This window comes from Plodia interpunctella, chromosome 2, assembly GCF_027563975.2.
Source record: "Plodia interpunctella isolate USDA-ARS_2022_Savannah chromosome 2, ilPloInte3.2, whole genome shotgun sequence".
Lineage (NCBI taxonomy): Eukaryota > Metazoa > Arthropoda > Insecta > Lepidoptera > Pyralidae > Plodia > Plodia interpunctella.
Window position 1 is genome coordinate 4,565,910 of NC_071295.1, and position 20,150 is coordinate 4,586,059.

Consider the following 20,150-nt stretch of genomic DNA (forward strand, 5'->3'; position numbering starts at 1 on the left):
AAATAAAACTATACTATAGAGCGGTTGTATCGCAGAGTGAATAGTGTTTTGCATCGAGTCGTGCGCGCATACATGGACGACAGTGAGTCTGTGGGCAGGGTTGGACTTGGCTTTCCTTGAGCTAGCCACTGTTGACTTCTGAGTCAGTGTCGCGCTGAACTTTCATACTCGCAGTCGCGCATGCGTATAAAGCGCACGCACTACACGCATTCGCTTTTTTGCAATTTGTTTTGTTTGTGGTCTAAGTGTGTTTATTTAAACCTCACAAAAATGTAATACAGACAAATGATTAAAGTTTTGAAAAGTGTTTAATTTTGGAGAAAAATCAAGATTTTTTTCAATTACAGAAAAATTAATAATAAGACATTTCAAATTAATGTTTGCGGTAAGAAATTTTAATTAACAAGTTCTATGCTTAGCTGCACTGCAATATATATATTTTTTAAAATCGACTTTAGAATTGTGAGAATATATGTATCCACTAATATAGGACAAATTCTTGTCTGACAAATAAAGAAAATGTTCTGTTTGAGTTAATAACAACTTAGGTATAAATAAAAATATTAGTCCCCTTAAAATATACTGACCTCCACACGAAGGGATTAGAAGGTATCTGAACCGTATTAAAGGAACCTTAATATTATAAGGTCATTCCCATCTTCTCTAAACAATAGCAAACTAGCAATAGTTTCTTTAATTATGAAGATAAAATAATATTCTTATTAAGATGCCTAACTACTTGATTTATCTCCATCCCTACATGCATACTAAAATTCATAGAACTTACCGCCGTATATTAGACAGCGCCGTAATTTATATGTGAACAGGTAACAGGCTGACACACAAGAGCTATGTAATTTCACATAATTTCATTAGGCAACCTGAACTGTGGATGATCGCTTATGCTAGCAATTAATTTTGATTCTTTAGTATTTATATCTCCGAGGTCCAGATGTAGATAGAGGTAGTTTTTATTTTTAACTGATTTTAAAATAGGAGCGTTTTGTTTAGCTTATATGTATAGAGCAGAAGCACAATCTGCTCTATACATATAAGCGAAATTGATTTTAAAAAGTTTGTTTCCCGTTAACACTCAATCTTCAATTCACTGTCGTCTGCATAGGAAATAATTTTACACTTTGCAAGTTGCGTAACTCGTCCACATAACATACCTAACCGTTATTATTTTATCTATAAGTACTATTATTATAAAGAGGTAACCGTTTGTGAGTTTGTATGTTTGAGGCAGCGGTAATCTAAATCCATGGTCCGATCATATGGCGGTCGTTATGGGAAACATGTTACGTCAGAGGTTGTTTAGAAACTCCAAACGTTAGGCGATCTTGAAATCTGCATCAAGAAACAAAGTAAACGTGTCGCCGTCGCATGCATTTATGTATGTGTGTAATACACGGGTTCATTGATAAATAGGTGTGTGTACGTATTCTGAACGAGGTTTTATTTTTTTCTCCCGTTCTACCCTGTTATTAATTTCATCGATACAAGTTTAAAAAAGAGATATATAAAGAACTGTCGTTCTTTATCTACTTCAACTATTATTATAAAGAGGTAAGCGTTTGTGAGTTTGTATGTTTGAGGTGGGTAATCTATGAAACTACACAACAACCGATTTCAACAATTCTTTCACCATTTTAAAGGTAGGTACATTATATAAGAATTATATAGGCTATATTTTATCTCAAAATTCCCACGGGAGCGAAGCCCTGGGGAACATCTAGTGCAATTTATAGGTATACGTATATATATAGGTATATAATAGCTTCAGCTAGTAATAATGACACAAGTGTTAATTTTCATAATCGTGGTGGATTGACCTAGAGCTCAAATTCTTCGTTACTCTTGGATAATGAGTAAACGGCTGTGGTTTGTGTGCAAAAGGCGTCGTTGATGTGTCCGCGTACTGTCCGTTGCTTAAATTTTGTTATGAACATAAGCCATTGTGAACTTCTATTGTTTGAAGTTGACTGAACGTAAACCTAAATATGTCGTGTATTCGATTTATGACATATTAGACCTCGCTTTTACGCAAAATTTTGTCTGAAAAATGTCGGCGCAATCCCTAGTTGGTTTTCTCCGTATTGCGTATGGGTAAAAATAATAAATAACACACCTAAATCTGTCTTAGGAATCATACTATCCACTGGTGAAAAACGTTTGAATCCATGCAGTCGTTTTAGAATTTATCGCGAACAGACAGACGGACGCAGCAGAGGACTTTGTTTTATAATAAAGGACTTTGTTTTATAATATGTATGTACTGTACGGATAAGTATGTACTTGGTAGTTAGACTTCTCAGGTCACAAACTGCAAAATGGAAGGAGTTCGTAGAGGAGGCCAAGACCCAAGAATAAAGGGTTGAAGAGCCGCAGGAACTAAGTAAGGTAGTTAGACACTCCTATTTATGAAAGTTAGTCATTTGGAAAGTGAAATTTAACACTGCTTCTTTGGTTTATGTATATATGCGAGAGCGTCATCAGTGTTAGAACTGAGATTTAAAAATATTGTGAGCCAATAAGAGAGAAAGGGATTGCGATATCTCATCGACGGTTTCAGCCTCGCTGGCATGGCAACAATGCATGCTGCATTCGAGAGGAAGTCTTTGCCCAGCAACGGGGCGGTGACTATGTAAACAGCCAATGTAGGTGTAGTGTACTAGTGTAGCCATGGAGTAGTGAATCTTCTTCAATTGCGCTTTGGAAGTCGGCAGTAAACTTAGTTTAAGTAATTTTTTGACGTCAATATGTAGATCAGTATGTAGATGAAGATGTATATCATCCTACATTTAATAAAGAATTTTGAATTTGAATATATAAAATTAAACTAACACGTAAATAAAATAGGACAATGAAAGAACAGTTGTAAATCAAACTTTTATAATAAGACGCTTGATAGTCAACGCATAGCCGAAACTACTAAACGTAGGTACTTTTACAGCTATATGTTCTATAGAAAACGTATGTGAGAATTTTGGAAATACCATTCCTGAAATAAGTATTGCATTTGTATGAAAAATACAGAAGATACTTTTGCAGCCGGATATGCGGCTAAAATTTAGAAATTTTAAAAAACATTATAAGTAAGTATATTTGTTTCAGAAATCTATCTTCCATGAATCAAGTACGTCCCCGGCATACGGTTCATGAGGGAGGCAGGTTGATGAAGAATTTTCCCACGTAGGACTTTTCCCTTGTGTGGAAACACGGCCGGCCAGTTTTCAGTATCAGTACAATTAAATCTATAAGTCCCAACATGCGGTTCTTATATTCTTTCTGCCGGCGGATCACCGACGACTTGAAGCAAAAGAAGCTGATACCACTGAAGATATTGTTTTTTGTACATGCCTCTAGTAAGTATTTGTCATATCTTATATCATTGTCTTTACTGTTGTTATTTTTTTTTAAAGAGATAGATGCATAGATCTCAATACCAATCGATTCTACTTAGGGCGTAAGCCAATGTTACAATAATGCATAATTTGTATTTTTGCATTCATCTGGTAGTGGTCACTCAGTGGCACTATTAGGCCAATATTTTCCCTTACATTAATAATTTTTAAGTACTATAATTTTCTTTAATGATGGAAATTAACTTTTCTATGTCGTGAAGTTGTATGAATTCAGTTTTAAGCCTAGTGAAGAGCTCATATATTTACTTTCATAATTAGTGGAATATGTAGGTACTACTTACGTGTATGTACTGAAGTCAGTGTTTATTGTAGCGTTGTTCGTGTTATATCCGTACCTGACAATTCATATGCGCGAGCTGGGCATCAACGTGGAGGAGGCCGCCATCATGTCGGCCGTCACGCCCGTGGTCTCCATCGTCATGCCCCCGCTTGCCGGCATGCTGGCTGACAAAATTGGCAATTTCAGGGTAAGCATATTTGATGAGGATCTAAATGTGATGATTTATCACTTGTGTGTGAAATGGAGAAAGCCACAGATTTATATATTAACTCGAAATCTGTGGAGAAGGTAGTGGCAAATTATTTCATTGATGTTGCCAAGTACGACATTGTATGTGTTCCATAGGTATATTCCATTCTACGTAATTACTTTTAACCATCAGGAGTAGATTTTGCACCAAATGCAAATAAAGACATTCATCACAGTTTCAAATAGCGTAGGTATCTATTTTAAAAAGGTATCTTCTATGAATGAATGTCTTTATAATACCTTTGCCCCTTATTTTACGGCCACTACAATTTTTGTGAGTGGCGTATAGGTACATTATTATTTAATATTTGTATATAAAAATACTGATGTTGTTTGGAGTAAAAAAGTTCAAATAAGACTGACCATTATTCGCTCGCATAATAACGCTTATAAATCGTAACGTACATTAGAATATACGTAACTACTTCGCCAGAAGAACAATAGTCTCCGTCATATTTGAGTGGATGAACTAATTGCGGGTGGGATGGGACCGTGGGACATAGCTTGAAAAAATGTTCGCGATAACTATGCAATGCACTACTCAGGTACGTAGTTAATTATACCGACGGATTAACAGAAATATATGGATACGTTGATCCACATAGGTATGCCATAGCGCACAATCAAGAGCTTAGGCTCCACAGCAGCTAAGCGCATTAAAGTCAGTCTACCCATAGCAACGGTCAATTTTTGTTACAATAACCTTTACCTTGCATTGTACTCTAGTCATTGTGATTGCGTCTGTAGGGCATAGATAGATATATGTATATTACCTACTGCGCGTGCGTCAACTGCCACCGGAAGCTCGATGCTCCTTTATGAACAGAACATGGCATGCCATATTATCAACCTGCCATAATATCAACCACTACATAATTGAGACGAAATTACCTATCACTATTTTTGGCATAATGTCATAATTTCGGTACACACCGTGATGCACAAATTGCCTAGATGACAAGTTCATTTATTCTGAGTTTGACATTTAAATTATACCTGAGTAACTACTTGCCTGGTTAATTTTTTTTATACTCGGCAATACCTCTTGAAAGAAGTCACACCACATTTACTACATACATGAAATCTTTTAGCTCACATATATGGTTGTAGGTATATTTTATTGAAATTGTAACGGCATAAAAAATTATCAAATATACTTAACCGACCGTTACAACACATACCTAGGTAGGTACCTATATTTTATATGTATGTAGGTATTATTAGTTACTTTGTTTTCTAACTTAATTTTAAAAGTGGAATAGTTTGTATTGGATAAGATAATAAATTCGAATGAACGGTAATATCAAAATTTACCTCCAGTATCTGGGAATGTAGCAAGATAATTGTGTAAAAAAATAACTTCCAAAAAACAATAGCTGTCAGTTCCTTTGGCGACAATGCAGAGCAACGATGTCTCTAGTCAAGCAAGATCTTATTTACCACGGTTCACACGCACCATGCAGAGAAAGTGTGCCGTTGAGCCATTGCACTACTGAATTTTTAATTAGTTAAATCTCTTTTTCTACTTTATGACTGTTCGTATGTGCTGGTCGATTAGATAGATACTGAATTTTCGTTGATTGTTAATGACAACGAAATGAGCATTGAGTCTCATCATGATTTCAATGAATAAATACGTCTTTTTATTATTGTTGTGTAATAATTATCATGGAACACGCAATAATTAGTTTATGGTAATAACTAATAACATCGTCAGAGCTTTGATCGCGGAAGGAGATAATTTCCAAGATGTCGTCGCATGCGCATGTCTCTATTCTTGGATGACATTTGTTATGACCGTGACTCAATTATGAAGGCACTTTGAAGATCAATTTATACAGTTTTTCCGATCAAGCTTCATAAACGTCTTATCCTGTTTGGTCGTTCATTGCCTGCAATTTTATATTCAGGCTTAATTTTGCGAAGAACGTCTTAAGTAGATAATTCCGCAATCATGTAGATCTTAACGAGTGTGTTTTTGCTAAAATTGATGTCAGATATTATTTAAGTCGTCTAGAGGCAACTGTCTGGCGTCTTTTATAAATACGCAATATAATGATAGTAGACACACAAGTAGTAAGTAACTATTATACCTATAGTCAATACATGAACTGCTAAACCATCATATCTTATTTTTCTTCTTCTTTCTTTTCATTTCGAGTGTGTTATTGTTAACATTGGTGTCAGATTTCATTCGAGTCGCCGAAAGGCACCTGACACGACTTTTTATGACAACCTACATACATCAGCTTTTACAGCTACATACATCATTTTTCAATTTTGTTAATGATGGTATCTACTGAAATAAACCCATACCGGGCCTAAATCTAGGACACATTGCCTTGTGATTGAGACGTGGTACTTATAGCTATTTTTCAATGGCAGTTACTGCTGGCGTTCTCGTCAGGACTGGGAGGTTTGTCGGCACTGCTGCTGTTGCTGGTGCCGGTGGGCCGCATCAAGGTCACCTTCCCTCCGGCCGTCGAGCTCCTCGCCTCCTGTGGTGTCGACGGCCTGCAGCTCCACACACATCGCGACCAGTTCTGCCAACCAAAACATCTGTACTCGTACAAAGTCGATATGGAGTAAGTATCTTGTTAAAAAATGAAGGCACTGTGAGTGTAGAATTATTAATAATATATTCGCTATTGTACAGTTGGGGCAGATAAATCTGACCTCCTCGTGGTACATTACAAAGCTACACAAACACACATCACCGCACAGCACAGCATAGCCCAGCACAGCTCATCACTGCCACAGCACGGCACGGCATAGCACTGCACAGCATACAGTACAACAGGAAAAGACATATCAGAATACAAAATAAATAAAATGCACAAAGTTGGACTTATCGCCAAAGTGATCTCTTCCAGTCAATCTAGGTAAGGAAAACGGTAAGTTTGGTAAGTGGTAGTAAATTAGTTAGGTTTAGGTATCTACTCCCGAATGTACCTACATATATTTAAATAGTAAGTACTATAGTTTGGCACAAAAATGTATGTGGAGGAGTTTTATTCTGTGTAAATAACTATATTTTATTGTAAGATATTTTGTTTGCCTCTTAGGATACCAACATGTGGGTTTGTTTGCACATTACCGTACGAACTATCGGCCGCGGACAGAGATGACATAGTCAATAGTCAATCGTACGAAGTGCAGCTCGAATGGCATCAAATGCTGTACCGGCATGCCGTATCTAACTCGCTGCCCCTCGCCACTCCGCCCACCAAGTACCACGCCACACGGAAAATGAACAACCAACCATACCTCAACACGACCGTCTCGAGAATCCTCGACGATCAACTTTTCTTTCCAGTGCCAAAACTGTTTCAACTACAATGCGATTATGAGAACAACACTTGCTCTCTGGGACAGGGAGACGTCGTTACTACATCCGCAATTGAGAGCCAAGAAAAATATAACGTTTGGGTGTCGTATGAAGCACGAAAAGAACAGAATGATGTTAAAGAGTTCTGGGTCGCACTGTCTGATGGAAACTCGACGAAGAAAGACTATCAAGTTTCATGTATAGACAATTATTTGAAGGTAAGGATATTGTTGATAAATTTTCGAGTCTTTCTACGAGGTAAATGCTACTTGACGTCGACAAGGAAAAATATGAATGACGCCGAAGTTAGTGCGAAGTGGAGGAGAAAAAGGAGGACGGTATATAGCGAAGAGAAAAATAGTGGACACGCTCTATTGAGAATAATATTTTCGAAGTCTTTTTGTGATTTGAGTGTTTTAATAAAATCTGCACCTAGAATGTTCTTTTCACCACTGTCGTCTGGACAGAGTAGCTAAACTGCAACTATTTTTGAAAATACTGTTTTCATAGACTTTTGTCTTTGTTGCAAAGGTACATGACGCCAAAGGGATAATAGTGCAGACCACCTCGAGAGAACTGGGTGATTGCTCTGCAGCATGTATCACGACGATTCCTCGTAAAGTGCTGTGTGAGAACATGGAACAACACGTCGAAATAGATCCCGTGTTTACTTTTTGGATCTACCTTGCTGTAAGTATTTTTATTGACTTAATATTATTGTTACTTTGATGCTAGCAAGCAGTTCGCTGACAGCTATTACTCGAGAGGGGAAAGATTGCCTTAGTTGTTGGGTACTACCGTTGGGTTCCTCTAGGAAAAGTCTTATTAATTTGGTAAAACTTCAGCTTTATCTAACTAACGCAAGTCTGTAAATCCTAGATAATAGCAAGACGTGTTTACGTGGAGCCTATCACTCGGAGTAGTTCGGTGGATGATTTCACTTGTTAGATTCATGCCTCTAACATTCATTCACCTTTACTTTCGTAAGCAGACTTACCGTTGACATTGTTACTCGTAGTATATGGTTGTATAATCTCGTACAAACCCACCACGAGCCGGTTCTAGAAGCACGTGGTCGTAACGTACACGCACGCGTATTGAGCGCCGGAACACTTGATGGGAAGATTGAGCATCGCTAACTGGGTAATAGCAAATTTGATATGGAGCACCAACGCCCATTGCTGATCTCTGACGATATCAACAATAATAAGTGACTTTGTATTACATTGCCGGTTCATATTGATCCTACACGTTGGTACCTCAAGACGTAGACCTCAAGATACATATTCAGATAAGTGACCCTAAGTTTTGAATTCTGTATGAAAGGGAACGGGGCTATGTGCGTTGGCCATATGGATTGAAGATCACAATCTTTATAAATATTTCTGGGTCCTCGTTATTTTGCGTCACCTCCTGCTCCCATTCCCTCCCGTAGCCCACTCCACTCCGCACACCGACTCTCCCAGTTTTTCTACTAGATTTCTAGAGTCATACGCGAAAAGAATAGGTACTATAACATACGCTGATCAACAGACCCATTCCCCGTATAGAAATCGTTTCTTAGCAATGATGAAAGTGTACATTTTTATGTGTTGACATTTGTTAATGTTTATTCAATTGCCAATGGGCTCGTTCAACTTGTTTTTATTCGTAATTAGTTTTTGAACAAATTTCCTAGTTTTATTAGAATTTTTATTAATTTATTTATTAGGTATAGGTACCTACTCGAGTAGCTATTTAATTAATAGTAAAATTGACTTATAATCCGCGGCAGGTCTGATGCTGTGATGTATTTACATCTTCTTATGCTTCCGAATAATAAACTATAGTATATTACTTAAATAATGTTTTTAGGTCAATCTTTGCTAAAATTTTGTTTAATAAATCAAAAGAAACAAATTACGAAGACTATTAAAATGTGGAATGGAAACATAATGCATAAGAAATCATTTAAATTCTCACATAGTGACTGTATACCTAATACAGCGTGAGCGGGCGTAAAACAAAAATATTACGAAGTCGAAACGTGACTTCTTGATAACGCAAGAAACCGCACAATAAATAATTTTAACTATTATGCCTGTGTAGAACCCTGTGAATTTATTTTTAATACCTCAGCAGTAGAAGAAGAAAAAGTTATGTATTAAACGAAATTAGTATACATTATATCTTCTCATACGTAAAAAATAAGTTGTAAAAATAAATAGGTCAAGTAGTTCTTAATGATGTTAGCAATAGCAAGTTAGTAGTTAATGAGTATGTCGTTCTCACCACTTCCGAAATCATTTCCTGTTTGATCAGGGTTTCATCATTATATCTGCAGAAATATCCAACGGAAGTAGGTACCTAATACCATTATAATAATGCGATGCGGTTTACCTATATTACTGAAAATAATATTATGAATTGTTATTATTATTGTTACTTACAAGTACCTATTTATTGTAGGTTTATCTTGTTGTCTATTTAGATAGATACTTAGATGAACTCTTTATTGCACCATTTACAAAGAAGTTATAAGTTACACCAAACATAAATGAGCGCAAAGGCGGACTTATCGCAAATGCAATTTCATCCAGCCGACCTTTGAGTGGAAAGAGAAATGAGTGTACTAAGAGGGTGTAGAGAGAGAGAAAGAGAGAGAACAGTACACATAATAACTAAATAATAAAATAGAGAGATGTAGAACAAATAGACAAATATTCAGACAAGAGTAAATGTTGTTGATAAAGAAATAATAAATAACAGATTAAAGAAGATTCATACAATGAGACTTTATTTGCTTCCTAAAAGATGACAATCTTGGGGCGATGCGAATATCAGTCGGCAATGCATTCCATAAACGTGCAGCCTGGACAGTAAAGGAGTGGGCGTAGAACTGGGAAACGTGAACAGGAATAACTAGACGAAAGGAGTTAACGCTGTCGTACCTTGCGTTTATTGACCTCACTAAGATAATTAAAACGTTCATTAAAGTAAAGAGACACACACATCACAGAACAGTTTACAGAAGTGAAAGGATATGTAAATTACAACGGTATATAATAGGGAGCCACTTGAGTGCTAATAGAATCAAATGCAGTCGTTTAAGTTTATTTAGTTGCTCTTCAGTGAGATCCAGATGAAGTTAGGTTTATGCTAGCGTGATTTTAGTCACGTTGGGTAGGAAATTTTTAAGTCTCCTAGTAGAGCCAGCTGTAGGAAATAATGAGCCCATTACATATTTTTGTCAAAAATTATAATACTTAAGTTTTTGACCTTATCGCTAAAATGAATTGAAGTATTATTAAAAATGATAGGAGGAAGTGATTGCCAGATAATTCTAGAAATGAGACAATTCTAGCTTTGTCAGACGCATTTAACTTATTATTGTATATGATTGAAGGAAAAATCGTAACAAGAAGAGGAATAGGAAAGCCAAGAAGGGCATTCCTACATGAAATAAAAGAGAAGGCTGGGGAGGTGAAATCGATGGCAGACGACAGATTAAGATGGAAAGTGCTCCACCGACAAGAACAAAGTTCTTACATTAATTGATGATTGATGATGTTTATTTTAAAGCAATTCATAGAAAACGTAGAGACAGTTGTTATCGTATTCTTAATGCTGTCGTGTATTTTAGAACAATTTTGAATTTGTGTGAGCAATTTTGATAAGTAATTGATTAAAACCGGCCATAAAAGACTACAATTTTTACTTCGAATCTCAGAAGCAAGAGAGCTAGTTTCTAGAAAAGGAATATCAAATGACTATAGCCGAGTAATGCGAGCTGACTGTCACGATTGTGTATTTACGTATAGATGTATCGTTTGTTTCGCAATCAATCGTCTGGCCCAGCCTCAGCCTTGTCCCACATGTGGCATAAGTGAGATCAAGCACCTCACTTCATGCCCTAACATAAGATATGTAATTTGAAGAAATCATTATAAATCTGAAGTTGCAAATATATTGAAATCTAGCCGATCTCCGATCGCTGCCTTGAGAACTTCCGGATAAATTGCCATAACTTCTATTTTATGGTTTATTCTAACAATGTACCCAATTTCATAAAAAATCCGCAGTTGTGGTTAGTTGGTGGGGAGTGACGCAAATAAATGAATAGGCCATTTATTATTTCCTGGGGATGTCTGACACCATCACAAGTAGACGTGTAATCGTTTCTCCCATTTTGGGACCAATATCGCTTGAAATGGACAAATTGATGGATTTTCATTCATCCATACTAAAACTGTGTGTAGGTACGTGGTTCCGTTGCCATCAAACTTGTGAATTAGAATTCCACCAGATGGATTTACTTTTGTAAATGATATAATTGTTTATTACTGTGAGTTATTGGTCAGGTCCGCGTGTTTATCGGCATCATCAGCGGCACCGCGTTCGCGATGTTCGAAGGCGCCGTGATCTCCATCGTGCGCGAGCAGCAGGCGGACTATGGGCTGCAGAGGCTGTATGGCAGCATCGGGGGTATGATCTCCTCGCCGCTGTCCGGCCTGCTCATCGACTACGCCAGCAGGGGAAAGGGATACACTGACTTCAGGTACGATGAGAGCCACTACTATCAATTGACTACTATGAAGTGGTTATTCTAAGGCGCAACCACATGCTGTGGCATGTCCTCTTGTGGAAGTCGTACGTGGCGACTAAGGGACATAGCTTAGGCAGATGGGAGCCACTATTACCATTTTTATTGATTGGATGTACCATGCCGGTGACCCTATTTGAGGCTATGTAATGAAAAATAAATACATGTAACATTATCCTTCATACTAAAATAAAATAATTGAATGATTTTATTTGTACGTTAATCAATAATGCAACATCACATATCTTTGCTCATACATCTGTCTTATCCACTAATACATCTGTCTTGTCCATTAATACATCTACCGTGTTGAAATCTTCTTACTATACACTAGAAATAGCTATTCAAACTGTGACTAATTGAGCCAACCACGCAATGCTAGAAAGTAGGTAGTATTAGATATATATATATATAGACACTAGGTACCTAAAGTTCAAAATCAGAACATATTTCTAGACTGGGTGAAAATTCATTGGACTAATATATTTGCCTAACTGGTAGACTGGTTATGTAAATTATATTAATCTAGTCTCTGAGTTTTGCATGATTTCGAAATAACATAGAGAAAGGAGGAGCAGGACTTTCATCACCTTATCTGATAATTTCATACAGTTTGTATTATGTTTTTTATTGTTTGGCCTTGTAACCCCCTCTGCTAAAGTTTTTGCGATTTGAAAGAGAAATGATACTGTACAATTCAACTGATGTCACCGTGACTAGAGTACACATGAAGAGGATATAAATGTCGCTCAATATGTATGTACAATGGACAATACATCAATACATGTTATTTATAGATGGTTCTCACGACCTTTTGCCGGTAACATTCAATGTCAAATTAATCTATAAACCATGCCTGACCTTTACCCAGGTTTTAGAATGTAAACACTGAGCACAGATATACTACAGAAATCTTATCGCGTAGGTATCTAGGTACTGCATAACATTATTTTTGTAACACCTAGATCTATATGTATATGTAAAGATATACAGAATGATATCATAATATGTATTCAGTTGGCACATATGCGACGTTAATCGATGTAGGTAAATACCTATATAGATTTATTACGAATTGAATAGGTACTATTATAGTTACATGAATTTAAGAATGACGAAGTCGTCCGGAAAGAAATATCGTAGGGGTATCAACGGTAACTGCGTTATATTTCATTCAAATATTCTAGCTCTAAATATTAGAAGAAGTTATATTGATAGTATAACTTCTTCTAAAGCGATGTTGTATACCTGTTTCAGGCCTGCGTTCTACCTGTATGCAGTGCTGAAGGTGGCTTCAGGATTCCTGATGCTGAGCATTGACCTGCAGTTTAAGCAACCCGCGCAGAACTTGCTTACTGACGTCATATCCGTCTTCAAGAATATCGAGATGGTCGCTCTGTTGATCGCCTGCTTCGTTTTGGGTACATATTTTTATATAAAAATCTCTTTCTGTTGTCGTGAGTGAAATGAAAAGGCAGGCTTGAGGCATGGCTTTTTCAGAAGAGGCAAACCCGAAAAGTATTTGATGTCGTCAAGGATAATATATGTGCTAATGGTCTGGCAACTACGGATGCCAAAAACCGTGCGAAGTGGAGGAGAAAAAGTAGGAAAGGCGGTCCCAAGGCTAGCGGCGCAGTTAGCAATTGGGAAGTCGCTCAGATGAGAAAGAGAAGGAGAGAGAATCTGCTTGGAGAGAGCACTGCTGAGTATAATTGCCGAATTAATTCTTTAATTTTTTCCGAATTAATTAACCTTATCATGTCAGAAGGATACTTTTCGCCCGCTACTGTTACGGGAGCTAGACGGTAGAATGCTAGTAGATTGTAACGTTGAAAATTTGTCGTGAAAAAAATACTAGTTTTAGAATAAATGCTTTGACTGAATGAATATCTACTATAACATATGTTTGATCTTAGCTATGTGTTATATGTTACATTTCATAAAAAAATCCATTACCTAGTTATCTAATGCGGATTTTCTCAATCAATATATCCTTATAAAGTTATAATTAAATGTGTGAAAATAATTAGCATGAATGACAGGAAGGAGCCATCCGCTCGAAAATCACATATAATGTTTATTAAATATTTGATATTTTATAAAATAATATCCTATGTTTACATAGGTACCGCATGGGGCTTCATAGAGAGTTGGCTGTTTTGGCTGCTGCAGGACATGGGTGCGTCGCGGTGGTTGATGGGCATCACCATCACGGTGGGGGGCATCGCGGGGCTCCCGCTGCTGGTGCTCTCGGGGCCCATCATCAGGAAGCTCGGACATGCCAATGTGCTGTTCATTGGATTTGTGTTCTACGCCATTAGATTGTTGGGTTAGTATGATATGTCGATTTGGTTGAATGCCTCCGCGTTCTGTAAGCGTTTTACCAGTTGCATCCCGCTTTCTAAAGAAGGGCCTTACCTCTTACCTCTTTAGTTCTATTGGTTATCTCAAGATCACTGCGGCTTGTGGTTTATATTGAAAGAGGTTTCAAGATAGGGCCAAGCCATATCCTCACGTTGGTGTCGTACAAAGCGGCTAGAAAGCAGCAAAAGCCTTAATAAGCAACGACAGCATTCTGAGAGGTGGACGTTAGGCAGGCGACCGGTCGTCAGCCGGTCGAATCTTCAAATCTAAAAAGAAATATTTTTATGCGTCATGTCCATAAATACAAGCGATATTGAGAGAACGAGTATAAAAATTATTATTCTTCTACTCGTAATGTTACGGCCGCATTTCATTAACCATACGCAAGTATAACAAACTTAGTTATATAGGTAGTTTCTTCCTGTCAGTTCCAATAGTAACCGTTAGTAAAATTAATGCGTATTGCCGTCACATATTAATGTTGGTATCTTATTCGTATTCTTCTTGCATTTATTTCTGATGTCAATTCTAAATAGTTTTGGTGGTTTCATTGTTGTTGCAAATTATAATGTCTCTTTTCTTCCCCTTACGTTTTCTTGTCAATCAATCATTTCTAGGGCGATAAAAAAACATTAGTTTTTGTTTCTAAATTCATCTGCCTCTCATCTCGAATTAAATATATCTATTCCAATTATTATTAAAGTTGGTTCAGCGGTTTAGCCGGGAAAGTTTGACAGACAGATTTATATTATTAGAATGGATTAGTATGGAAGTATGGATGATAACATAGCTTCATAGTTTATTTAAATTCATATATTTTTTCCCAGGGAAGACTAAACCATGTTGTCAATGCAGTTAAAGTTGTCACAAAATATGAAAGACGTGATACGTAGCTGTCTTTAATAATTTTCCTTAGTTCCCAACACGTTATTGGAAGCGGCCTCCCTCCCCGCGCCTCTTTCGATTGTATGGAGGCCTACAATTCGAGTGTAGGAACCCTGTCTTAGGAAGCAAGTAAATGGGTCGGTCGTCTGTGTTGCAGGCTACTCGCTGATCTACACGCCGTGGCTGTGCCTGGTGTTCGAGGCGCTGGAGTCGGTGACGTCGTCGCTGTCGTTCACGGCCGCCGTCACGTACGCGGCGCAGCTCTCCTCCACCTCCACCGACACCTCCGTGCAGGGGCTGCTGGGCGGGCTCTACTACGGCGTCGGTGCGTGCTGGTCTCTCTCTGTCCTCTCTCTGTCTCCTCCACCGACACCTCCGTGCAGGGGCTGCTGGGCGGACTCTACTACGGCTTTGGTGCGTGCTGGCCTCTCAACTGTGTCTACCCTGCTGCGGTGACCACTTCCTGTCAGCTGTAGCTCAGGCCGCATGCCTATTTTCTTCCTCAGTAGTATAAAAAAAAATCTAGTAACACAGTGTGGCAGTAAAAGAAATATCATCGTTAAGGGGCATACAAAAAAATCTCTAGTCGTATTTCTAATGGGATTACTAATTTTGATCATGATGAGATAAAATATTTGCTTCCAGGTAAAGGATCTGGAAGTCTCATTGGGGGTTACCTAATGAAATTTTTCGGCGACAGACCGACCTACCAGATCTTCGCTGGAGCCACATTCATCACAGGATGTATTTATTTCCTGTTCAATAAATTCTACCTGCGCAAGAGGGTCACCCGCGGCGACAGCGACACCTGTAAGAAGAAGCCAACTGAATTAGACGTGGAGTGCCGGGAAACGGGTAAAGATGTCAATGTAGCTAATATGACGGTAGATGTCGCTAAAGTGGACGCGCACAAAGCAAGTAATATCCATGCTGCGCAAATAACCCACCAAAGTAATATAAAAAGTTCTACGGACAGCACAGATGGCGGTAGTGATTCGGGAGTTGATAATCCCGCTTATAATGACTCTGAGCCCGCCAACGATCCTAGAAAAGATGATAATAAAATTGACGGGTAATTATGTTTAACTTTATTATTAAATAATTGTTACAAAATATTTTAATTTATCAATTTAAGTAAACTAAATGTATATAAATAAATTATTCTAAGTTATAATGTTATGTTTTTGTTTGTTATTACACCAAGGTTCAATTTCGCTACTAGAATACTACGGTGGTGGACCAGTGGTTATATGCTCACTGGTTGACAGTTTAAGTTCACTGGTGTGTATGCGACTACTTGGCATTTATGTCGACAGGTAGTCGTAAAAGTTAAATGATTAGGCGACTTGATAAAATCTGACACCATTGTTAGCAATAACACACTTCAAAAGAAAAATAAGTGACTAGAGTCTACTAACACGTTAGGAATTACCTATATATATATATATATATATATATATATATATATATACATATATGTATATTTATGGATGGATAAAAGTAGTTTGATATTCATCTAAGCGGCGTGTGGTCCCGTCCTTGAATAAAACCATCCTCTCCCTTGGATGTCGTACGACACGACTAAGACTTAACAGCTGAGAGGCAATACGAGTATAGCATTGGCAAAAAGGTTAGACCTCAGACTGGCGGACTGTTTTAAAATCATAGCCAAGTAAATCTTTCAATAATTAATCAGTTAATTTTACACGCAAACCCTTTGGGGCGTCGCGGCTCCTACTGTAACCTGAACACGCGGATATGAGAGAGAGGTATATATAAACTTTTTAAAATTGTAACACAAATATACTTCGATGTTACATGACGGTAGATTCTAAGCAGTATCAGAATCTGCATCCGAATGAGTTTGATTCGTATATAATCTTACGTATATATCTTACACGTTTAGTTTGCTGAACTTTATGATCGAATATGCGTTGACGATTTGGCTGACATATGTAGATGCTCTTCAAATTAATTTCCAGTATGGCGATATCAACTTCGTAATTTGACTGTGAACAATTATGAATTATTTTCGAAAATCGGGTCAATCCTCTTTAGGCTTATGTATTTGGAAACAATAGTTTTCTGCAATCGTGTCAACGATTGCAGAAAACTATTGTTTCCAAATACATTTTAAGATAACTTCTACATTTCATTTCGCGCCCTAAATATTTTGTACAAATATGTAACACTTTCTATTCAGAAGACACAGTGAGTGACATTGATATCCCGCTAACAATGTAAATTGTAACTTAGCGCAGGTCATCCTAGTTGTGTGTCCCGCGTGCTACATACCCGGTACCGCTAACAATTATCACAAGTTCACACCCGGGATATTTCAATTGTTCATTTTGAATACTTCAGGTCGATTTCCACATTTAACAGTCAGTTCTCAAGCGGGCCGCAGGGCAAAGTACAACAGGAGACAAATGTGCAAATAAAATAAAAATGAAAAATTTAATAGTTTGTTCGATATTAGTGTGTATTTTAAACGTAAACGCTTTGAATCCTGGACCATTCGTGTATGTAGTTACTCCATCCACACAAAAATTAAGTGCAAATGAAGGAAGATCTGCGCCATTTTACTACCGGAACTGGATGCGACGCATGGACTCTGGGCCAAATTCGACATCGACATCCACAACCACTCCTAGTATCAACACGCCAGATTTAATATTTGCAGAATTCGAATCAGAATCCGACAACAATATGAGAAAATCTATAAGAAAATTGTTGGAAAAGGAGAGAGTACAACCCAAAACCAGTACAACTTCAACAACAACTACGTCGGGGCCCATATATGTGTTAGAAGATGAAAAAACTGTTCATGATGGTCAAGAAGATGATATACACAATTTTGAAGATAAGGAAGTAAAATACCAAAGTGGAAGTGAGATCACAGATTATTATACTATGTACAATAATTTGTACAATAATGTTCCTGCTCCTGTTTATTTGCCCTCGACTACTCAGTCCACAACGACGCGAACGACCACTTCTACTCCACCACAAACTACTCCGGTGCCGGTGAAGGTTGAAAATATTTGGCACATCATTGACAATGAGAAACAAGATAATTACATTGGAAAATGGAACGAAGTATCTTTAGATTCTAATAACGATGGCAGTACAATTAGCGATATGAGTGACAACAACAATGAGAAATTTGATGAGAACTTTTCTATACCTGGGTATGTGATTTAAACAGTACTCGTTGAAGTTTTATGTTTAATATTATAGTTATTGTATCTCGACATTTACTGCTATAAAAGGAAGATTAATCGTTTTATTACGAACAAGATTTTATTACTTAAACCAGAACATAGATATGAGATTTCTTTAATGTTTAGAACATGTTTTGATAAAGTATTTTTATTATTTTTTCCAGATTTGGCAAGAATCCAGGAAATGGGGCGGAAAATGAATCTCGAGCAATTCGTACCGAACAAAATATCCGTTTTCCATACGTCAGTTTAAAACCATTTCAAATGAAAAAGTCACTACTTAATACAATGCCAAATAGTAAAAAAGGAAACAATATGTTTACTAATTTAGACAATTTCCAAGAACTCAAGAATCCTGTTAGAGGAGAGGCACAAGACGTTGTATCAATGATGCAACCTATCGATCGATATAATCCAGCGCAACCGTATTTGCCTCAAGATTATGGTAGTAAATCAAAACAATCTACTCCCAATATTAAACCAAATAAGGCAGTAGCTAATTTAGTTCCTCCTCCGCTACCTCCTGCTCCACAATTAACTGCCGACGATTTTCCTGTGCCAACTAGCTATGAGTCGTTTCCTCCTTACCCTCCATCAGCGCCGGTTTCTTCTCCAGTATTACCTCCCCCTCCTCCACCACCTCCAAAACCGCCTGTTAATGTTTATCAGCCACCAAAGGATGCAATTCCAGGAGACACAAATGATAATGGTCCTCCCATGGATTTGGGATACCGCTACAAACCCTCTTCATCTTCTGGCTTTGTGCCAACTCTCCCACCAATAAGCAGTTCATTTGATAGTTATAAACCTATGATGACTGCTGATGCTCCACCTCTAGGAGGCTACTCTTACAATAAACCGCCCATGACATTTGATTCGCCGCCGGCAATGGATATGGATATGAACGGTTACTCTTATGATAAACCACCTATGGTTATGGATAATAATAAACCAGAATTTTCGGGATATCAATATGACAAGCCTAAAGATCACCCCGCACCATCAGACAGCTCCAGTTATGGTGCACATACGCCACCTTTTAATCATGACTCCGACTATCCTGAACTTATTTTCGATAAGCCGCATGGAAATAAAGGTTCAGATGACTCTAAGGACATGGGAATGATGCCGCCGCCACCGCCTCCACAGGATATGAAGCCAGATATTGGCGCGGATAGCCCTCCAGACGACCACGGATTTCCACACGATTTTCCGGGAGATTTTAAATATCACGATTTCGATCATGATTTATATCACCATCATCATCATCCCACAACTACAACAACAACGACAGAAATGCCTCGTGTGAACAGATACAGTTATTATTACTTAGGCAAGAAACTGTACTACTTACCACTGTACTTCAGCGTGTATTTCATTATCTACGTAGGTGCGTTGATAATAAAAGCTGTGTTACGACACAAGATTGTGTACCCGAATAGTTGGCGGCCTAATGACCAGACGGCATCATTTTTCTCCAAAAGATCCGTGGACTCGTGGGATTTGTCCAATGAAAACTTGCATGAAATAACTGGTAGAGTTACAAGAGCTATTGGACAGGCAGCGGAAAAATACATGACAGAACGAAATAAATCTAAATGATTACTAGTCTTAAATTGTAAATCAAGCACTCTAGATTTTAAAAAATGTTGTAAACTGGACATATTTAATAATAATATTAATGTAAACTTGTAACATATATTTGAATATTGTTCATTGTTACAACAACAAAATTAACGAATAAAACTATTGTGAAGTTAATATCAAAGGTGTTTTTTTTAATTCTTTTTCTTTCCGATTAGGCAATACC

The 20,150-nt window shown here is 37.6% G+C and overlaps 2 protein-coding genes across 2 annotated transcripts; both read left to right on the plus strand.

The window, feature by feature from the left end:
* The first annotated feature begins 145 nt into the window (after positions 1-145).
* On the plus strand, positions 146-16,295 carry LOC128680397 (uncharacterized). The gene is made up of 11 exons (XM_053763514.2): positions 146-385; positions 3,118-3,368; positions 3,741-3,895; positions 6,343-6,542; positions 7,023-7,503; positions 7,817-7,975; positions 11,626-11,822; positions 13,125-13,288; positions 13,993-14,196; positions 15,274-15,441; positions 15,762-16,295. The coding sequence occupies exons 2-11, from the start codon at positions 3,272-3,274 to the stop codon at positions 16,190-16,192; spliced, it is 2,256 nt and encodes a 751-aa protein (XP_053619489.1). The 5' UTR covers positions 146-385; positions 3,118-3,271; the 3' UTR covers positions 16,193-16,295.
* Positions 16,296-17,241: 946 nt separating this feature from the next.
* Positions 17,242-20,070, plus strand: LOC128680426 (uncharacterized protein). Its single transcript, XM_053763577.2, has 2 exons — positions 17,242-18,307; positions 18,505-20,070. The coding sequence occupies exons 1-2, from the start codon at positions 17,565-17,567 to the stop codon at positions 19,940-19,942; spliced, it is 2,181 nt and encodes a 726-aa protein (XP_053619552.1). The 5' UTR covers positions 17,242-17,564; the 3' UTR covers positions 19,943-20,070.
* The last annotated feature ends 80 nt before the right edge of the window (positions 20,071-20,150 follow it).

Excerpts from the sequence above, each read along its gene's own strand:
- LOC128680426 (XM_053763577.2), top strand. The coding sequence starts at position 17,565 with ATGAAAAATTTAATAGTTTGTTCGATATTAGTGTGTATTTTAAACGTA. Across the intron at positions 18,308-18,504 it reads GAGAACTTTTCTATACCTGG|ATTTGGCAAGAATCCAGGAA; the intron begins GTATGTGATTTA and ends TATTTTTTCCAG.
- LOC128680397 (XM_053763514.2), top strand. The coding sequence starts at position 3,272 with ATGCGGTTCTTATATTCTTTCTGCCGGCGGATCACCGACGACTTGAAG. Across the intron at positions 6,543-7,022 it reads TCGTACAAAGTCGATATGGA|GATACCAACATGTGGGTTTG; the intron begins GTAAGTATCTTG and ends TTTGCCTCTTAG. Across the intron at positions 14,197-15,273 it reads CTACGCCATTAGATTGTTGG|GCTACTCGCTGATCTACACG; the intron begins GTTAGTATGATA and ends TCTGTGTTGCAG.